Below are 23079 nucleotides of genomic sequence, written 5' to 3' on the forward strand. Positions count from 1 at the left end.
TTGGGTACACAAGTCTTGCTCCAAGTAAATAAGACTCTGGTGAGGCTGCATTTATAATATGATGTACAGGTCTGGTTTCCCTACATAAACACATTTTTTATGAGAAAGATTCTTTGTCTGGCAGGTTTGTTGAATCGAGAGAGAATAAGCAGATTCTGCCTCTACTCTCACATAAGAATAAGAGACTATCTCATTCTTATGGGGCTTGATAGGGTAGATGCAAGGATAATGTTTCTCCTGGTTGGGTGTTTAGAACTAGGGATCATAGAATCAGAATAAGGCATTGGCCATTCAGGACTAAGATGAGAAGAAATTTCTTCACTCAGAATGCAGTAAATCTTTGGAATTCTCAAGAGGGCTTTAAAGGCTCAGTCACTGGTTATATTCAGGACAGAGATTAATGGGATTTTAGTAGTAAGGGAATTGAGAGAAATGAGGTTAGTGCAGGAAAGCAGTGCTGAAGTAAATGATCAGCCATGGTCTTACTGAATGGTGGTGCAGGCACAAGCAGCCTAATAACCATGAAGGTCCAGCTCTGAACTGAGCTTATCTTTGCCCCATCCATCACCATTTTAAGGAGCATTAAAATAAAACTGAAACAGTCAGAATTTCAACTGCACAGCCTTGCCAAAACAGAACCACCCTCACAATATCATTTTAAGAAAATTAATTCAAATTCAGAAAGATATTGATCAACAAAAACAGTATTTTAAAATGTTTCATTTATTCCACCAGATCACTGAAAAAAAATAGGAACACAGTTGGACTATTCAGTTTTGCTACACAAGAGGCACAATAGTTGACTTTGGGATATTGTTTAATTATTCAGTAAATAAATAATACCGCCCTCTATACACTGTCTACAATGTATACACTGTCTGCTAGATCATTCTGAAGTAACACAAAGTTATTAACGATAACCCTTACCTAATTCTTCTGTATGGCTTTTCAGGAACTTCCAAATTAATGAAACGAGCACAGAAGATCTAACTTTGTTTACGTTAACTACAACATTTCCACTTTATATTAATAGTTTCAATACAAATAATTGCAGAAGTTGTAAAAACAAGTGTTCTTTAATGCCTTCTAATCTTTAGAAAATATTTAAGGAACATTCTGGGGATCCTACACCATCTTCACATAGAACTGTACACCACTTCTAAATTTGTATATAAATAATATTTCACAAACTTTGTATACTGAACCCTAGTATAATAGACCTTATCCACAAGCCCAATCCTATGATACACACTGTGTCAAGAATATTTGGTTTAGACAGAAACCCTGAATTTGACAGTTCAGTTCCAGTTCTTTAAAGATGAATATTGAGCTGATTGAAGTTGCTGAGTATAGCCATTTTTGTGTAAGAATTGACAAAAGATTTTTTCTCTAGCTTCAAAAACGGCAATTGGGGAACCATTTAGTTATTCTCATTTCCTTCCTGCTTCATTCTGGGCAGAGCATTTGAATCTCACTGAAGGGTCAGCAGGAGACAGAGATGGTCAGTGACAAACTTGTACTTTAAAGCTGAATGACAGTTCAACACAAATTATTTAATCACTTTCCATTCTGACGTATACCTACGCTACTCCTCTCCACCATCTCTATCTCAGTACTTCTTTAAAATATGTTAAATATTTTGTTCATCGTTAACTGTTCCTCTATCCACATATGTCACGACCTGCTATTTCCAGTGTTAACCTCTTTTAGTTCAGATTTCTGGCATCTCCAATATTTTCAAAACAAAAAATGCTGGAAATACTCAGCAGGTCAGGCCGCATTTATGGGAAGAGAAACAGAGTTAATGTTTCAGGTTGAAGACCGCTTGACCCAATACTTCATTCTTGTGTTAGACATGTACTCAATGGACCAATGAATTAAATAAATGTAATCATACCCATACCCTCATCCAATCATTTTATCCACTTCCACAGCTCTGAACTTGCTTAAATGCTGTCATGACTAACATCTTTCCAGTTGTGACGGTTATCAACTTGAAATGTTAACTTCCTTTCTCTCCTAACACATCTGTTCAGCTGTTTTCAGAATTCTGTTTTAATTTTTATATTTATGGCATTTTACTTCAAGGGGAAAAAAGCCATAATTTTTTTTTAAGAGGAAAGCCAAGCTAGTTGCTTTTATGAGTACGGGCACTGCAGTCTACAGTTCTTGGTCAGAAGAGTTTCATATTTTTCTGACAGCCTAGCCTTAGTATTGTGATTAATTTTTGCTCAAAGTAGAGCTAGTTTTAACTAGTGATTTTGAAGATGTTTCACATCCAATATTGTACTCATCTCAGCCCCAACAAAGGTTTAAAAGGAAGCAAAACAGAATTGGTGGAACAATACAGAGAGAAAGGACAAAGACAAGTGAATCAATAGCCACAGTAGCAAAATTTAACTGAGACTACAAAGAGTAGAAAAGGTTGAGAGAGGAATACTGTAAGGACAGAAATTACCCTGATATCAATATTATATACCAATAGCTACAAAAGCAAAAATAAATGCTGCACAGGGTTAAGGGATTAAAAATTATATAGAAGTTTGCCTAATTGAAGTATTTTGAACTACACTGCTAGTGTAATTTCTCATTTGGTACTTGTACCTAACTCAGGAAGTACAGTAATTGTGATGCAGGCAAACCCAGGCAAACATTTGAGTTCTAGTTTTTCTTAATTATATGGTGCATAAGGTCTATTATTTATTGCACCTCACATTTATATTGCCATTGGTCACTTTAAAAACACTTATTTAAATATTATCAGACAGTGAAAGATGAAAGCATGATAAACCTAAATTCTTTATGCTGTATTGTCATTCAAGGTACTGACAATTCAAGGAAACTGCACTCGAGCAACTTCCAACCAAATGAAACATACAAATATCTAAGCAGGAGCAGGCAAGGTAACAGTGCTTGGGTGGGAGTGTGTACATTTACACAGTGCATATCAGAAGATCTGCTGTTCAAACAAAATCTTTTCAAATCCTGGAGGTGGAGGACTGTAAAATTCACTGAACTGGCAATCCAAAATCGCACTGTCATCGACTGGAAAGCAAAAAGAAAAAAAAAATCAGGTAATTATGTAAAGACCATGTTTAAGTGTAAAGAAATTTGATTTGACTTTTGCCACTCAACTCAATTTTTATAGATGAAACAGCCACCACAAATCAGTCCCAGTTGTTTGCTTACTACAACTTGCCATAATACACTAAAGCATTGTAGACCAATATCATCTGATAGGCCTTTTACATTGGTATGTCAATAGAAGGTAACCTGTTGATGTAGTATATTTGGATTTTCATAAAGAATTTAACAACGTGCCACAAAAAATTCTGTTGAAAAAGATGAGAGCTCAAGGTATTGGGGGAAGTGTGTTAGCATGGATTGAAGATAGATTATCACCTAGATGTCAGAGAACAACGGGCAGGTGGATATAACTAGTGGAGTGCCCGAGGGATCAGATCTTGACCCTCAATTAGCTACAATTTATGTTAATGGCCTGAAGGAAGAGGCAGAGCGTAAGGTTGGGTTCTACGCCTGCTAACCACAGAGCAGAGGCATGAAAGTACGGAACATGCAGATGTACTAACCATTGGTACAAACTGGCCCATTTTTGCTGAACCACATCGATCAGTGGAAAGTTAAGACATATCTGGTATCTCCAAAGGTTTAACCAACTGGACTGTCTAAACAAGGTGGAGGAACTGACCACAAAACAAATGGAAGAATGTAAACCATTTGGCAGGGCGACAAAAATGCAGGGCTTTGTTGTTTTAAATCTCCATGCATTCAGCAATCCTGAATGTACGTGGAAAATATTATTAGAAAGTGAAGTGTATACTATTCTATGAAATTAGTTGATGGTGCTTTTTTTTAATGATTTGTGTGTCTGCACGCCCAGTTCTATTTTAGATTTTTTCAACTTTACAAACATTATGTAAACTACAAACTGTTCTTGGAATCCCTTGATAACATTTTCCACAGCAAATGTACAGGTACTTATTTTGTTCAGTGAAGAGCAACTCTCAAGTGTCCTCTGCACTGATGAATGGTATGACAGACATGCTGTTTAATTTAGCACCCTCATACTAAACAATCTGCAGCTTAGCTCTATACTCCTTCTCTCACTCCTGGATTATTGGGCTCCACAACCTTCAAGCTATGGCAAAAACATGTTTAGTTGATAAAACCACCTAATATCTCAAAAACTAGTTGGTAAATTCATAAAGCTTGAGGCATGCAATGGCATCCTCAGTGGTCATGTGAAGTTCTGATGGTAAATGCTGAACTTAGTCATTGCAATATGAGGTAACTATATTTTGCCACAGCTAGAGTCTGAGTTGTTCCAAAGAACCCAATGGTGGACAGTGCTCAGCAAGACACACCGATGGTAGATTGTAGACATGTTGTGAGAACTGTTACTAGAAGGTTGTTTGGTGGTGATGCCATACTCCAGTATCCCAAACAACAACTTGATAAATCATCAATTTTTACAATAGGAAATCGGGGGAATCCTGCAGATGCAGATGTACAGAATGGAAAGAAATCCCTACCTTTTTGGAGACAACAATATGAGGAATATAAACCTTTTTTGGTTCCTGATTTAGTGATTACCATAATACTGCCTGTCATCTTTAGTCTAGACATGACAGCTAATTCTTTAGAAATAGGGCTGCTATTTATCTAGTTGAAATGGATGTTGCCTGCACAGATCATTTTCCTGATTTATGAAAATACCATAAGATACAGGGATTCATGTTCTGTTTACTGAAAGGGGTGGTCATGATATCCTGATTGTGGCCAAAAGGCAATACCATGAAATACAGTGATGCAAAGCATCCCTTAGGTTAACTTGATACCTCTAATCATTGGGTGCCATCATGGCAAAGATGAACAAAACTGCCACTGGCAGTGGCAGTGAAGTCATGCCTATCGTTTTTGGCTTGGTCATTGATTTACTTACCTTTATGTGGAGCGTGGAACCATCAGGTCCTGGTTAGATCAGCAAAGTAATGAACTTGGTTTTGTATTCATTTCACATACATGGTTTTGGAGTAATTGCACATGCATGAATTTTGCAGCCCCTTAGATACCTACTGGTACTAATTCTGCCTTGCAGTACATATAGGGAGAGCCACTGACAAGAGAATCCACCAGCATAGTGTTGTGCTATCTTTTTGCCTATCATGCCTTTACCATGCTATGCTAAAGTATATAACCTACTATGTCATGTTATGCCTACCCAAGTGATACCCTATATAATATTGTCATTTCATTACAAGCTAAAGATGATGCTGAAACATTCACAACTTTGTTTAGACAGAAAAGCTGAGTGGACAATCCTCTTAAGATTCCCACCATGAGAGAGCCAGCCTTGAGCCAATTAGATTCACTCCACATGATATAAAGAAACAACTAAGAGCATTGGATGCAGCAAAGGTAACTCCATTACATCTGGAGTTTAATTCACATAAGTGTGAGGTGTTGCGTTTTGGGAAGACAAATCAGGGTAGGACTTTCACAGTGAATGGTAGGGCCCTGGGGAGTGTTGTAGAACAGTGGGAGCTTTCCATTTCCCTGGTATTGACTGGGCCACCCACAGTATAAAGGGCCTGGACAGGATGGAATTTGTGAAATGAGTCCAGGAAAGTTTCCTGAGTCAATATATAGAGGGCCCTAATCAGGAGGGTGCAATAGAACAAAGAACACTACAGCACAGTACAGGCCCTTTGGCCCACAATGTTGTGCCTACATTTTATCCTGCTCTAAGAGCTATCTAAACCTTCCCTCCCACATAGCCCCCTATTTTTATATCATTCATGTGTCTATCTAAGAGTCTCTTAAATGTCCCTAATGTATCTGCCCCCACAATCTCTGCTGGCAGTGCATTCCACGCACCCACCACTCTCTGTGTAAAAAAAAACACTTACCCCTGACATCCCCCTTATATCTTCCTCCAATCACCTTAAAATTATGCCCCCTCGTGTTAGCCATTGTTGCACTGGGAAAAAGTCTCTGAGTGTCCACTCGATCTATGCCTCTTATCATATTGTACACCTCTATCAAGTCACCTCTCATCCTCCTCTCCAAAGCTCGCTCAACCTATCCTCATAAGACATGCTCTCCAATCCAGGCAATATCCTGGTAAATCTCCTCTGCACCCTCTCTAAAGCTTCCACATCCTTCCTATAATAAGGCAACCAGAACTGAACACAATACTCCAAGTGTGGTCTGACCAAAGTTCCGTAGAGCTGCAACATCACCTCACGGCTCTTGAACTCAATACCCGATTAATGAAGGCCAACACTCCATACACCTTCTTAACAACCTTATCAGCCTGCGTGGCAACCTTGAGGGATCTATGTACGTGGACCCCAAGATCCCTCTGTTCCTCCACATTGCTAAGAGTCCTGCCATTAACCTTGTATTCTGCCTTCAAATTAGATCTCCCAAAATGTATCACTTCACACTTATCCGGGTTGAACTCCATCTGCCACTTCTTAGCCCAGCTCTGCATTCTATCAATATCCTGTTGTAATCTACAGCAACCTTCTACACGATCCACAACACCACCAACCTTTGTATCATCAGCAAACTTACTAACTCACCCTTCCACATCCTCATCCAAGTAATTGATAAAGATCACAAAGAGCAGGGGTCCCAGAACAGATCCCTGTAGAACACCACTGGCCACCGACCTCCAGGCAGGATACGCTCCATCTACCACCACCCTCTGTCTTCTATGGGTGAGCCAAATCTGAATCCACACAGCCAAGTTTCCCTGGATCCCATGCCTCCTGACTTTCTGATTGAGCCTTCCATGAGGAACCTTATCAAATGCCTTACTAAAATCCATGTACATCACATCCACTGCTCTACCTTCATCAATGTGCTTTGTCACATCCTCAAAGAATTCAATCAGGCTCTTGAGACACGGCCTGCCCCTCACAAAGCCATGCTGACTGTCCCTAAACAGCCTATGCTTCTCCAAATACCCATAAATCCTGTCTCTAAAAATCTTCTCTAGTAATTTGTCCACCACTGAAGTAAGACTCACTGGTCTGTAATTCCCAGGGTTATCCCTACTCCCTTTCTTAAACAAAGGAACAACATTTGCCACCCTGGACTAGACCTCCTCTTGGGGAACGAGGCAGGACAAGTACCTGAAGTAGCAGTCAGGGAGCTCTTTAGCTCTAGTGACCATAATTAAAACATAGAACATTACAGCACAGTACAGGCCCTTCAGCCCACGATGTTGTGCCGAAATTTTATCATACTCTAAGATCTATCTAACCATTCCGTCCCACTTAGCTCTCCACTTTTCTATCATTCATGTGGCTATTTAAAAGTCTCTTAAATGTCCCTAATGTATCTGCCCCCACAACCTCTGCCGGCAGTACATTCCATGCACCCACTACTCCCTGTGCAAAAAAAAACTTACCTCTGACATCCCCCTTATAGCTTCCTCCAGTTACCTTAAAATTATGCCCCCACGTGTGAGCCATTTTCACCTTGGGGGAAATAGTCTCTGACTGTCCACTTGATCTATTGCCTCTTATAATCTTGTACACCTCTACCAAGTCACCTCTCATCCTCCTCCTCCACAAAGGGAAAAGCCCTTGCTCACTCAACCTATCTTCATAAGACATGCTCTCCAATCCAGGCAGCATCCTGGTAAATCTCCTCTGTACCCTCTCTAAAGCTTTCACATCCTTCCCATAATGAGGCGACCAGAACTGAACACAATACTCCAAGTGTTGTCTAACCAGAGTTTTTATAGAGCTGCAATGTTACCCCACGTCTCTTTAACTCAATACCCTGACTAATGAAGGCCAACACACCATATGCCTTCTTAACAACCCTATGAACCTGCGCAGCAACATTGTGGATGTGGACCCCAAGATCCCTCTGTTCTTCCACACCGCTAAGAGTCCTACCATTAACCTTGTATTCTGCCTTCAAATTTGATCTTCCAAAGTGTATCACTTAACACTTTTCCGGGTTGAACTCCATCTGCCACTTCTCAGCCCAGCTCTGCATCCTATCAATGTCCTGTAGTAATCTACAGCAACATTCTACACTATCGTTCTACACTAACCTTCTACACAAATTCTATTCCTTTTAAGATGGTGATGGAAAGGGGTAGGACTGGTCCAAGGCTAATTTTTTGAGGGAATTTGACAGGCTTTAACAGAGGTCGATTGGGTGAGCCTGTTTGAAGGGAAAGGAATGAATGGCAAGTGGGAGGCTTTTAAGGGTGTGATATCAAGAGTCCAGGAGCAGCATGTTCCTGTTAGGGTGAAGGGTAAACCTGGCAAGTTTAGGGAACCTTGGCTGATGAGAGATATTGAGGCTCTGGTCAAGAAAAAAAAAGGAAGCATACATTGGGTTTAGGAGGTCAGGGATGAGTGAATCCTTTGACGACTATAAAATGATTAAGAATAAGAGGGAAATCAGGAGGGCAAAGAGAGCGTATGAGATGGATCTGGCAAGTAAGGTTAAGGAAAATCCCAAGAGATTCTATAGCAATATTAAAAATAAAAGGGTAGCTAGGGAGAGAGCAGGTCCCCTTAGAGAGCATCAAGGCCTCCTATGTCTTGAGCCTCTGCATTTACTGAGGAGAAAATCAAGAGGAAAGGAAAACAAGTGAAGACGTTTTGGAGGACATTCATATTACCAAGGAAGAGGTATTAGCAGCCTTACAGTGCATTAGGTGATTAAATCCCCAGGGCCTGATCAAGTGTGTCCTCGGACGTTGTGAGAAGCTAGGGAGGAAATTGCAGAGGCCTTTGTGGAGATATTTGCTTCATTGTTAGCCACTGGTGAAGTTCTCGAAGACTGGAAGGTGGCTAATGTTGTTCTGTTGTTTAATAAGGGTAGCAAGGACAAGTCAGGGAACACAGGCTGGTCAACCTGCCATCAGTGGTGGGGAAGTTACTGGAGGGAAATCTGAGAGTCAGGATCTACCAGCATTTGGATAAACGGAGTCTGATCAGAAGAAGTCGGCATGGCTTTGTGCATGGAAAGTCATGCTTGATGAATCTTTTGACGAGTTTTTTTTAAAAGAGGTAACCAAAAAGGTAGATGAGGGTAGGGCAGTGGATGTTGTCAATTTGGACTTCAGCAAGGCCTTCCACAAGGTCCTGCATGGCAGGCTAGTCTGGAAGATTAGATCCTATGGAATCCAGGGAGAGCTAGTTAGGTGGATTCAAAATTGGCTCAGAGGTAGGAAACAGAGGGTGATGGTTGAAGGTTGTTTCTCGGAATGGATGCCAGTGACTAGTGGTGCGCTGCAGGGGTTGGTGTTGGGACCCTTGTTATTTGTTATTTATATCATTGATTTGGATGTGAATGCACAAGGCTTGATCAGTAAGTTTGCAGATGACACAAAATTAGGAGCTGCTGTTGATAGTGAAGAAGGTTATCGTAGATATCAGTTAGGGAAGTGGGCCAAGGACTGGCAAATAGATTTCAATGCAGATAAGTGTGAGGTGATGCAGTTTGGAAAGTCAAACCAGCGTAGCACTTATACTATGAATGGTAGGGCACTAGGGAGTGTAATGGAACAGAGGGACCTAGGAGTACAAGTGTATAGTTTGTTCAAAGCGGCGATGCAGGTAGACAGGGTGGTGAAAAAGGCATTTAGGATGCTGGCCTTCATCAGCCAGGGCATCGAGTATAGGAGTTGGGACATTGTGTTGTAGTTTTGTAAGTCGTTGGTGAAGCCGCACTTGGAGTAGTGTGTACAGTTTTGGTCACCCTATTATAGGAAAGATGTGGTTAAACTGGAAAGAGTACAGAAAAGATTTACCAAGGATGTTGCCAGGACTAGAGGGCCTGAGTTACAGGGAGACATTGGCCAGGCTAGGTCTTTATCCCTTGGAACATAGGAGAATGAGGGGTGACCTTATAGAAGTGTTCAAAATTATGAAAGGAATAGATAAGGTGGATGGTAACAGTCTTTTCCCCAGGGTAGGAGAGTTCACAACTAGGGTCCATAGGTTTAGGGTGAAAGGGGAAAGATTTAAAAGGGACCTGAGGGGCAGCTTTTTCATGCAGTGAGTGGTGAGTAAATGGAATGGGCTGCCAGAGGAAGTGGTTGAGGCAAGTACAATAGTATCATTTAAGGAGCACTTAGATAGGTACATGGAGGGGTTGGGGCTTTAGAGGGATATGGGCCGAATGCAGGAAATTGGGACTAACTGGGTGGGCACTGTGGTTGGCATGGACATGCTGGGCTGAAGGGCCTGTATCCATGCTGTATTGCTCTATGACTTGATTGAGGGACTGAGTTATAGAGAGAGAGGTTGAGCAGGCTAGGACTTTTATTTAGTGAAGCGTAGGAGAATAAGGGGTGATCTTACAGAGGTGTATAAAATCATGAGGGGCATAGATAGGGTGAATGCCCACAGTCTTTTTCCCCAGAGTTGGGGAATCAAGAACTAGAGGGCATTGGTTTAAGGTGAGAGGGGAGAAATTTAATAGGAATCTGAGTGGCAACTTTTTCACTTAGAGGGCGGTCTGTATATGGAATGAGCTGCCAGTGGAAGTGGTTGAGGGAGGTTCATTAACAACACTTAAAAGGCACTTGGACAGATACATGGATCGGAAAGGTTTAGAGGGATACGGGCCAAATGTGGGCAAATGGGTCTAGCTTAGATGGGTATCTTGGTCAGCATGGACTAGTTGGGCCAAAGGGCTGTTTCCATACTGTATGACTCTAAGCCTAAAGCTATCTCAACAATACCACCTCCCACCCTACCTCCTCAGGGATTCAATTCCACTCTGTCATATCTGCTCCAATGATAAGACTTTCCACACAGATGCCTTTGTGATGTCTTCCTCCTTTCTGAACTGTTGCTTCCAATCTACAATTGTTAACAGAGCCTTGACTGTAAATCATCTATTTCCCACACCTCCACTCTCACCTCCTCTCCTCCTGGACAGAGAAAGGACACAAGTCTCCTGGTCCTGACTTTCCACCCTACCAGATTTCACAATTTGAACCACCTCCAAAGAGATTCCTTCACCAGTTCTTCCTCTCCCCCTCCCCTTTCAGTCCCTTTGTGACTTCTCTTTTATCTACATCAACCACTTCCATTCTTATGACACTTTCTCATGCAACCGCAGGATGTCCAAGACCTAGCCTTTTACTTCTCCCCTTTGAAAAGTCCAGTGACCCAAACAGTCTTTCCAGGTGAAGTAGCAATTCACTTGGACTTCTTCCACTCCAGTGTACTGCATTCAATGGTCACAATGTGGTCTCCTCTACAAATGATTAAGTGCTGCCTAAGAGCACAGTTGATGATACCTTCCATTACTTGGCTGATATTAAGTACAGACCGATTGGATGGGAATCAGGTGGATTGGAGTTGTACCATTTTTTGTGTATAGAAGATATTTAGATAATGTTCCACATTGTCAGGTAGATGCCAGTGTTGTAACTGCACTTGAACCACCACTGTCCCTGTACACTTTTTAAAATGGGGAGGAGTGCATCAACACTTTATAATTATTTCAGTGGAAAGCTGGGAAAGAGATATTTAAAACTGCATTCTGTCCCTGCTGAACAACACAAAAGATACATCACTAATGATCGCCATGCTTTTCTGACAATGACAGCCCAAGTGAGAGGCTTCTACAATACTGGGAGTGTTTTAGCTCCAGCCACATTTGACTTCCAAACCTTGGAAGTTCAAGTCTTTAATACTATACCTGTGGTGTTCCATAACCTTTGCTGTACCCAGTGCTCTCATTTGTTTCTTAATATCATGTGAAGTGAATCTAATTGGCTCAAGGCTGGCTCTCTCATGGTGAGGATCTTAGGAGAATCATCCACTTTGCATTTCTATCTGAACAAAGTTGTGAATGTTTCAGTATCATTTGCATTCAGACACTGGGCCCTCCTGGCATTGAAGGCTGTGGATATTCCTGGAGTCTCCTTCTTCCACTTGCTGTTTAACATCTCCCACCATTCATGACTAGATATGGCAGGACTGCAGAGTTTTGATCGTGGGATTGCTTAACTCTGTCTATTGCATACTATTTTTACTATTTAGCACACACATGGCCTGGGGGAACAGCTTCATTACTTAGGCATGCCTGATGCTACTCCGAATGTGCTTCTCATTTAACTAGGGTTGAATACCTAGCTTCATGGTTAAAGTAGCGTGAGACTACAGATTGTGTTGGTATATATTTCTCATGCTGCTGTTAGTCCACAGTGCCTCATGGATGCCCTGTTTTGAGCTGTCAGACCTGTTCTACATCTGTCCCAGTTGGTAATATTGTAGTGCTGTGCAATAAGACAAAGGGTGCCATAATGTAAAGACAGGGCTTTTCTCCACAAGGATTGTGCAGTGGTCATTTCTGCCAATGTTGTCACAGACAGATGCATATGCTTCAGGTAGAGTAGTGAGGACAAGGTCAAGTAGGTTTATCTCGTGTTGTTTCATTCACTGCCTGCCATAGACCTGATATGGCTTTTAGATCCTTCAGGACTCGAATCAGGTTGGTCTACGGTGGTGTTACCAAGCCATTCCCAGAGATGGACAGTGAAGTCACCCACCACCATCAACCAGAGTACATCCTGAGGCTCTGCTACTTTCAGTGCTGCTTCCAACTGTTGTTCAACACAGAAGAACGCTGATTCAACAGCTGAGGGAGGATGATGGTGGTAATCAGGTGGAGGGTTCTTTGCCCATACTTGACTTGATGCCATGATATTTCATGGATCAATGTCAAGGACCTCCAGGACTACTCCCTCCAATTTGTATACCACTGGTGGATCTGTCCTACTCAGGAATTGTGATGGATTGTCTGGCATGTTATCCTTTAGGTATGTTTCTGTGAGGACATACTGTTGCTTAACTCATCTATGGGAGCAGTCCGCTCATTAATGGGTCTACCCTGTTGCTAGGACAGTCTTTGGAGTGAGGCAGAGTTTGCAAAATTGACTGGACTGAGAGCAACTTTGCTGTCTGAATTCAGTGCACAAGTCTATCTAATTTTTTTCTGCATTAATGTATTGGTTATGTAACAACTGAATGACTTGCTACGCCATTTCAGACAGCATTTAAGAAGGCCTTGCTGTGGGTCTGCAGTCACATACTGGGAATGGATGGCAGATTTCCTCACTTAAAGAAATTTAGTGAATTAGATAGGTTTTCACAGCAATCCACTACTTTTCTGGCCATCATCAATCCCAGCTGGCATGGTGGAATTTGAACTACTGAGTACTGTTAATTCAGGGGTCTGGGTTACTAGCACTACCGTCCTCATACATTTTTAAAATGGGGAGGAGTGCATCAACAGCTTACATTTATTGCATTGGGAAGCAGGGAAAGAGTGCATTCTGTGCCTGGTAAGCAACACAAAAGATACACCACTAATGATTACCATGCTTTTCTGACCATGACAGCCCAAGAGAGAGGCTTCTATGATACTGGATTACCAAGATTTTTCTCCCTTGATTAATATCAATGCACAATGGGAGTGTTTAAGCTCCAGCCACTTTTCAATTCGCTTGGAAGTGTAACCTTCAAAGCCTAAGCAATCCATGCTAATTGTGGTTATACTTATTCATGGTTTCTCCTGTTAGATTTTGTGAATCGGTAAGTCTGGAAAGGGTTGTTCCCAATTCTGGTGAAAAGTCACCGAACAGCAACATTAACCCTATTTTTCTCTGTATAGATGCTGTCTGACCTAGTGAGTATTTCTTGCATTTTGTTTTTATCTCAGATTTCCAGTATCTGTAGTTTTTTGCTTTTCAATTTGTTGCTAACACCATTGCTTCATTGTGGGGATAAATATGCACAGCAATTCCCCAGAGTCAGAGAAACAACTTACTATCTAATCTTCTGAAGTTTCAAGCTAATGCATCCAACAAAACAAAAGAAATGTCTTACGAACGTGATTGAGTTTTTTGATGATGTGACCAAGAAAGTTGATGAGGGCAGGGCAATAAACATGGTTTATATGGACTTCAGTGCCTTTGATAAGGTTCCACGTGATAAGCTGCTCTGGAAGGTTAGATCGCATGGAATCCAGGGAGAGCTGGCTTGATGGTGAAAGGTTATTTCTCGGACTGGAGGCCTGTGACTAGTGGTGTGCCTCAGGGGTCAGTGCTGGGCCCATTGTTGTTTGTCATCTATATCAATGATTTGGATAAGAATGTACAAGGCACAGTTAGTAAGTTTGCAGATGATACTAAAATAGGTAGTATAGTGGATAGTGATCAAAAAATGCAGGAGGATCTTGATCAGCTGAGTTAAGTGGGGCAAGGAATGGCAAACAGAACTTAATTTAGATAAGTGTGAGGTGTTGCATTTTAGAAAGTCAAATCAAGGTAGGACTTTCACAGTGAACGGCAGGGCCCTGGGGGGTGTTGTAAGCAAGAGGGATGTTGGAGTATAAGTACATGGTTTTCTGAAAAGTGGAGTCACAAGTAGACAGGGTGGTGAAGAAGGCTTTAGGCACGCTGGCTTTCATCAGTCAGGGCACTGAGTATAAAAGTTAGGAGGTCATGATGCGGTTGTACACAACGCTGGTGAGGCTGCACTTGGAGTATTGTGTTCAGTTTCGGCCACTCTGCTATAGGAGAGATGTTATTAAACTGGAAAGAGTGCAGAAAAGATTTATAAGGAGGTTGCCAAGACTTAAGGGACAGTTATAGGGAGAGGTTGGACAGGCTAGGACTTTTTTCCTTGGACTATAGGCGACTGAGAGGTGATCTTATAGAGGTGTATAAGATCATGAGGGGTATAGATAGGGTTAATGCACTCAGTCTTTATCCCAGAGTTGGGGAATCAAGAAATAGAGCATAGGTTTAAGGTGAGAGGGAAAGATTTAACAGGAACTTGAGGGGCAACTTTTTTTTATATACAGAGGATATAGTTGTGGAATGAGCTGCCAGAGGATGTGGTTGAGGCAATTCAATAACAACATTTAAAAGGCACTTGGACAGGTACATGGATAGGAAAGGTTTAGAAGGTTATGGGCCAAACGCTGGCAAATGGGACTAGCTTGGATGAACATCTTGGTCAGCATGGGCCATTTGAGCTGAAGGGCCTGTTTCTGTGTTGAATGACACTAAAATAGGGTTAGTGATTCCTGTTCAACAACATCTAAATCTACTTACCATATACAACTGGATACACTGTACCCCTAATTCCAGATGCTGGACAATGCATATTTTTCCCATTCAAATACACGTTCAATTCCACATGATCATAGGTTAGTCCCTTTTTAAAAAAAAATCAAATTTAATTAAGTCTGTACAATTAGATGTAACTTATACAGTTTAAAATAAAGATTCAGAATCTGTAAGTATGGAGGAGGCCTGTCCTATTCATGCTGCTGTCTAGCTGTAGGGGTTTAAGGAAGATATTTGAAATAAAAATAGCCCCATTAAAAGTAAAACTGTATTTTTCTTCTTAGGTAGTCGCTTGGGATCAACGATGACTTACTTAGACTTCAGTTCTGAGGGGGCTGATGAGGCCAACGTGGGAACCACAGTCTCTTTAACAGTCAGGGCAGGTAGGTAGACAGTTTGAGAGGTTATCCACTCCTGCCAGTATTGCAGGGCTTCTGTGTACTCCCGACGCATGTTCTCAATACTGTCCTGAATGCTCCTTCTCCACAGTCATGGGGTAGAGATTCCCAGGAGTCAGTGGGGATGTTGCATTTCTTCAAAGAAGTTTTGCGAACATCCTTGAAATCTTTTCCTCTGTCTACCTGGTAATCTTTTCCCTTGACAGAGCTCAGAACAATATATCTGTTTCAGGAGTCCAGTAGCAGGCATGGCACTGATGTGGCCTGCCCAATGTAGCCATCTGAGTGTAACTGGAGCCTCAATACTGGGAATGTTCTGCTAGGAGAGGACACAGGTACCTGTCCTTTTAGTCAATTTGGATGACTTTGCAGAAATAGCATTGGTGTATTTTTCCAGTGCCTATTGTAGGTAGTCCAGGTCTCTGAAGTATATAGGAGAGCATGAGTAAAATAAAGACCAGTATGGAAACTGTGCAGGTGAGTGTTTGCAAACACTAAATTGTTTCTTACATACCACAACATCTCCTTCTTGAGGAAGACTGTTAGCTGGTAGTCGGTTTCGCTCCTCATTGTTGTGATAAATAGCTCCATCATGCCTAAGCACTAAACTTTGTGCATCCCGACCAAAAGGAATCTGGTTGAGATTAACTTTTTGGGTAGCAACTCCAACCCCCCAAACTCCTGAAAAAACAATAAGATTGCATCACTGTTAAAATATGCACCGGTTTCCTGAAATCTCAACTACAAGCAAAAATATGAACAGAAAATGCTGGAAATAGCAGGTCAGGCAGCATCTGTGGAAAGAGAGTTTCAGTTGAGAGACCTGTGCCTGAGTGATTCCAGCATTTTCTGTTCTTTTCATTTATTTCCAGCATCTGCAGTTTTTTCCCCAATTTTTGAGATTGCATTAACTTTATATAAAAAAAAGTGCATAGCTTAAAAAAACTCTGTACAATCCAGATTTTTTTTCTCAGCACATTAAAGTCCAAATCACAAGGTGAAATTTGTCTGCATTTCAAACAAAACACCAAGTAATTCAATTTGTTTATCGATGATTCACATAATTAATTTCTGAGATGATGGGTGTGTCCTTTCAGGAACGTGAACTATAATTTCTGGACTTTAGTAGAATGAAGGCTGATCTTATCGAAACATACAAGATTCAGAGAGTGCTCGGCAGATTATATATCGTGAGGATGTTTCCCCCATGGCAATGTCTAGAAAATGGGGGAATAGCTTCAGGAAAAACTTTTGGACTTTTAACACTGATATACAAGAAGGAATTCTTTCTATCAGGAAGCTGTGAATCTTTGGAATCCTCCACCACAGACAACTGTGGATACTGAGATAGATATATGAACTAAAGCAGAATCAAATATTATGGAGATCAGGCAGGAAAGAGGAGCCAACGCCAAAGATTAGACCATCCATGATCATTTTGAATGATGGAGAACTACTGGCACTTTCAAGAATGCTTAAATCAAAATGGCCAATGAATTGGTGTACCAATTTCTTGTTGAAATGAGAAGGCACTTGATGGTATTCATAACTTTCTACAGACGAAGAGTTCACAATCTTGTGGCAGATTAGGAAGAGGCAGGAAATAAAGACCAGCCACTGTCAAACAAACGTAGAGGGAAAACATGTCAGCACTCTGGGTTGCTCTCTTACATATGAGGGGTTCTGGGTCAGCACACAGTCTGAGCTTTTTTACTGCTGCATATGTAGCATAGCAAGGTCAGAGAAGAACTTATAAAGAGAAAAATATATACTTTAAAATTGAGAGGGAAGAGAACAAAATTAAAACCTTCATGCAAATCACTTTGCCATTTTTAATTCATTGGGACATGTGGGTTAAGTGGAAATTTATAATTAAAGTGCCTTAACATTTTGCATCTAAAATTAGTGATTTACTAAGAGTAAATTTCCTTCTAGCAGATAAGTACAAGTAGACGTGGCTGGACAGAAAAGACCCTTAAATAACAGTGAGCGAGGAATATTGGTTTCTCAGACTAGTAGCACCAAAAGTGAGATTGCCAAGCTTGCACATCGTACCTAACTTCTAAAATTGGGTTCCACTGACTTCATATCCATTGACACTTCAGAAATCCAAGAAAATCTACTGGGGAGGTTTCACCAAAAATACTTAAAAGTTTCTTTCTAAGCAACTGATCAAAGAAGCTGTGGAGACTCAGCAACGGCAGGATTGTTTCAAAATTCCCATTGTAAAATATTCTGAAAATGTTACTCTCTGTTGAGCGAGATGTGAATGAGCTTTTAGTGATGTATTAAGCCATAATAATTGGTTACTAAACTCTTGGATCAAAGAAGCTAATTTATTGGATGCAAACTGTCATTTCCTCATTTAAATTAATTACATCTGGAAAAGTTTAAAGGAATCATTTACTTATTTTATTAAAGATTGGTTCAATATTTCATTTACTAACAATCTCATGTGTTCCATATTTTATTTCAAACTCTTAAATTAATAAAATATTAGCTAGATAATCTGCTTTTCTCCCTCTTCTAGATCTGTTGTTTAAGAATTCTTCAAAGCTCCCCTAATTCGATGATATCATTGTTGCTAACCTCAAGAAACCTATTGAACTAATGCTGGACAGCAACCATGTGTCATAAAAGGCAAAGTCCACATGACAGAAATCATTAGATTTTTGTGGCAGCTTTCCTAAAGGTCAGTTACGAGCTCAGTTTGGCCAGGATTTTGCTACTGCTTGCAAAATCCTGGCCAATATTTCTGCCATTTCAGAAGGTAGTTAAGAGACACTACATTACTGTGATTTGGAGTCACGCATGGGCCAGGTCTGGACAGCAGGTTTCCTTCCCTGAAGAATACCAGTAAACCAGATGTTTTGTTTTATAACAATCCATTAGTTTATTAATGTTGACATTTTATTTCAGATTTATTTAACAAAAAGTCCCCAGCTTCCTTAGAGAGATTTGAATCAATTGCCTCTAAATCTTTAACTAGTCCTATAATTTAACCATTATTACAGAATCTCTAGTATTTTCTCCTACATATTTAATTTGGTGAGGACTGGCTCAGGGTGCTGTAGGTAACAAGGTGCAAGTAAGGCGAACCTCCAAATAGCAAGTTCCCTTTCTACAGATTCTAACTGAGGAACTCTTATTTACATGGGGACGTTGGGTCACTTGAATCTGCTCAACAATTTAAATGAGATCATTACCATCTGTGACCTAAGTAGATTCATTTTGCTTTGCCCCTTAATCTTTGTTAAACAACAAATTTTAATTGAGTGATAGATAATAATGGACATTGTGACAATTTTTTTTTGTTGATGAGTATTCCATACTCCTTTGTGTGTCGGAATGTTTCAAATTTCACTTCTAAAAAGACTGGCTCTTAGATTTAGGTTAGACACCATTTTAGACTTCCCAACCAATAGAATTTTCTTTTATCTCTGCCTAATATATCAGTTACTCTCAATAACTGGAAAACTTTAAATCACTCCTTAACCTTCTAAATTCAGGGAACACAACACTAGTTTAATGCAATCTCTTCTTGTAATTTAACCTAGGATTTAGGCATCATTCTGGCAAATCTATGCTCCACTTGCTCTAAATATCCTTGTTAAGGATGCAGTATAGTTTTAGTAAAACTTCTACTTCCTTATATTCCAGTCCTTTATACATAAAAGCCAGCATTCCAATGACCTTTTAAATTAATTTCTCTACCTATCCATGACATCTTTATGAGCTACGCACATTTCACTATTTAATGGATATTTCATCATTTAATGGATATTTTGTTTTAGGTCTTAAGTGGATAATGTTACATTTATCCACATTGAAATTTATTTGACATAATATTTCACATTTGCTTCACCTATTATTCACTCTCTGTAAGCAGCTGGATACTTTTAAATTACAATGCCACCTATCACTTTGTCATTGGCAAACATATATGTCACTTTGTATATGTCATCATCAGATCATTTATAAATATGATGAATAACTGCAGCTCCGTGCAGAATCTCCACTGGCATTATGTTGCCATTTTGAGTAGCTATTCCAATACTCTAGCTCTGTCTCCTGTTGTTCAATCAGTTTCCCAAGGGATAAGTAATTTGCCACACTAAACTGCATAAAAAGGCAATTGCAATAAATGGCCATTAAATAACATACTGTGGTACCTTAATTCTCCAATCTATTTACTGACCTGTTGATTGGACTTTGAATTCAAAGTAGCTTTTGTTCTGATGCAAAGGTGCATTGGCTAGGCAACCTCCTGTGCCACATATTCTCCTCCCGTTTTTAACAATAACCACATCCGTTCCTATAAAGGTAGAATGAATGTTAATAGAATTAACATTACCATGGAAATATAAAATCATTTAAAAAGATAAATACAGTAATGTAATAAAGCTCAAACTATGCTAAAAGGAAAATAACAAGAACTGTGCTATTATATAATGCCAATATCCACAAGTACTTAACAAGTTTTAAAAAAAGTAGTTAATTCATTCTTATGTTGTAGGAAACAGAAAAGGACAAACCAGTTGATGTGGTCTATTTGATTGTTCAGAAGGCCTTTGACAAGGTGAAACTCAAAGGATTAATAAACAAAATGAGAGTACACTGAAATGATATCACTTGCCGCAATGACCTTCAATGGACCTGTACCCATGGTCACCATAGTAGTTGTCAGATAGGCCTTCCTAAGGGTGAACCTGCAGGAAGCGACTGGTCTGGATGGAGTCCCCTGCCTTGTCCTCAGATCCTGTGCAAACCAGCTGGCGGGAGTACACAGTGCCATCTTTAACGTCTCCCCACTCCAATCTGAGGTCCCCACCTGCTTAAAGGTCACTAATGACCTGGTGCCAAAGAAAAATAAGGTAATGTGCCTTAATGACTATCGCCGGTGGCTCTGACATCCATCATCATGAAGTGCTTTGAGAGGCTGGTCATGGCATACATGAACTCCAGCCTCCCAGACAACCTTGACCCACTGCAATTCGCCTACTGCTGAAATAGGTCCACGACAGATGCCATCCCCCTGGCCCTACACTCATCTCTGGAACATCTGGATAACAAAGACGCCTATGCCAGATTCCTATATTGACTATAGCTCCATCTTCAACACCATTATCCCAAACAAATTCTTCTCCAAGCTCCTAGACCTAGGACCCTGTACACCCCTCTGCAACTGGATCCTTGAATTCCTTACCAACAGACTGCAATCAGTAAAGAAGGGCAACAACACCTCCTCCACGATTACCCTCAGTGCTGGTGCCCCGCAAGGCTGTGTCCTCAGCCTCTTACTATACTCCCTATACACTCATAACTGTGTGGCCAAATTCTGCTCTAACTCCATTTATCAGTTTGTGGATGACACCACCATAGTGGGCTGGATCTCAAACAATTGACAGGACAGAGTACAGGAAGGAAATAGAGAGTCTAATGGCATAGGGGCAAGTCAACAACTTTTCCCTCAATGTCAGCAAAACGAAGGAGCTGGTCATTGACTTCAGGAAGCAGGGTGGGATGCGTGCCCCTGTATGTATCAATGGTGCTGAGGTGGAGATGGTTGAGAGCTTCAAGTTCCTAGGTGTAAATATCACCAATTTGTCCTTTGGCCAAAAAAGCACACTAATGTCTCTACTCCCTCAGAAGGCTAAGGAAATTCCGCATGTCCCTGATGACGCTTAGATACACCATAGAAAACCTCTTATCTGAATGCATCACAGCTTGGTATGACAACTGCTCTGCCCAAGACCGCAAGAAACTGCAGACAGTGTGAACGTGCCCCAGTCCATCACGAAAACCAGCCTCCCCTTCAATGACTCCATCTACACTTTCAGCAGCTTCGGGAAAGCAGTTAACATATTCAAGGACCTCTCCCATCCCAGTCATTCGCTCTTCTCCCCTCTCCCATCAGGCAGAAGATAGAAATGCCTGACAGCACGAAGCACCAGACTCAAGGACAGCTTCTATCCCACTGTTATGAGACTGTTGAATGGACCTCTCATACACTAAAAGAACTCTTGATCTCCCAATCTACCTCATCGTGGCCCTTGGACTTTATTTATCAACCTGCACTGTACTTTCTCTGTAACTACAACACTATATTCTGCATTTGTTTTCTTTTTACTATCTTGATGTAGTTATGTATGGCATGATCTGTCTGGAAGGTATGCTGAACAAAGCTTTTTACTGCATCTCAGTACATGTGACAATAATAAACCAATTACAGGGGCCCTAGTGAGATCACAATTGGAATATTATGTACATGTCCGCTCTCCATATCCAGGAAGGGATATATTTGTGATAAAACGAGTGCAGTGAAGGGCTCCTTCAGATTGACTCCTGGAATGAAGTGGCAGGGTGGAGATGAGAAATGTCCAATGAGAAAATGATGAGACAGACTGGGCACATGGTCTCTTGAGTTTAGAAGATTGAGAGGTGATCTCATTGAGATGTACAAAATACTTACGTGGCTGTCAGTTGCATGGATTTTTAGGGGAATCAAGGGATCTGGGATTAGTGCAGGAATGAGGTGCTGAGGTAGAAAATCAGCCATGCCATTGAATGGCAGAGCAAGTACCAGGGGCTAAGTGGCTCACTCCTACTTATGTGTTATTAGACTCACATCAAACTGCATTACCATAATGCCCAGATAAGTGACTTTAGTGACATTTGTTGAGGAATAATTGGCCAAGACACTAGGAAGAACTCTCCTGTTCTTTTTGAAATCATGCCGTGAAAGGTTTTATTCTCCCTCAGGAGGGGAGCAATCCTTCAGCACTGCACTGGCGTGCTAGCTTGGCTTGAGTCCTCATGTGGCATGTGGTTATTCAGAACATATGTGGGGTGAGCCTTCAACATACAACCTCCAGAATCACAAGCAAAACTACCACCAACAGGCCAAAGCAGACATCCTTCAAACTCATCATTCAGTCATATAGCTGTTTTTCTCATTTCTTGGGATAGTTCAAGAAAACTGGTTTAAAAATTAATTTTTTTCCTCACATTTAACTTGGTACAGTTTGGTTAGAGTTGTCTTGGTACATCAGAGGTTAAAAATAATTTTCACAAACACAAGAATGTTCCAGCTCATATTTTATTGCTGAAATCTGTGTCAGTTGACCAAGGGAGGAGCCTAGCCTTTGAATTCAAATGAAAACATCTCGTGTGATTTGTTAAAATGTATTTTTGATTGGCAGCTGCTTTTGAATGTAAACGGTTATTTTAATTCACTGAAATCTGGTGACTTTTTGATAACATTTTCTGTAAAGAATTTGTCAGACAAATAGATTTTATAGGTAATGCATTACTTATAATTACTTACAATAATTTTATTTTTAACTATACAAACTTTTGCTGTAAAATTACTTCCTGTAACATACTGGAAGTTTTGCTAGCTCTGTTGTTGTTAAATAAACTTGGTTGAGAGATAAATACCAAAATCAGTATTATTCAGCTACCCTACAAACAGAAGGGAGACAGGAAAGAACTAGTAACTGAATTTAACCATGGGGATGCAGGGAG

At 40.6% G+C, this 23079-nt stretch overlaps 1 protein-coding gene across 1 annotated transcript in view; it reads right to left on the bottom strand.

Moving 5' to 3' along the window:
• Window positions 1–703: 703 nt before the first annotated feature.
• The window catches only part of LOC127569904 (SPRY domain-containing protein 7), a 32411-nt gene continuing 10035 nt past the window's right edge, over window positions 704–23079 (bottom strand). Inside the window, exons 2-5 of the mRNA XM_052014950.1 lie at window positions 19751–19867; window positions 16067–16233; window positions 15140–15242; window positions 704–3045 (exon numbers count right to left, since the gene is read on the bottom strand). Of these exons, the coding sequence (XP_051870910.1) occupies window positions 2948–3045; window positions 15140–15242; window positions 16067–16233; window positions 19751–19867 (485 nt within the window). The 3' untranslated portion in view covers window positions 704–2947. The remainder of the gene's footprint in view (window positions 3046–15139; window positions 15243–16066; window positions 16234–19750; window positions 19868–23079) is intronic.

Source organism: Pristis pectinata, chromosome 4 (genome assembly GCF_009764475.1).
Source record: "Pristis pectinata isolate sPriPec2 chromosome 4, sPriPec2.1.pri, whole genome shotgun sequence".
NCBI lineage: Eukaryota > Metazoa > Chordata > Chondrichthyes > Rhinopristiformes > Pristidae > Pristis > Pristis pectinata.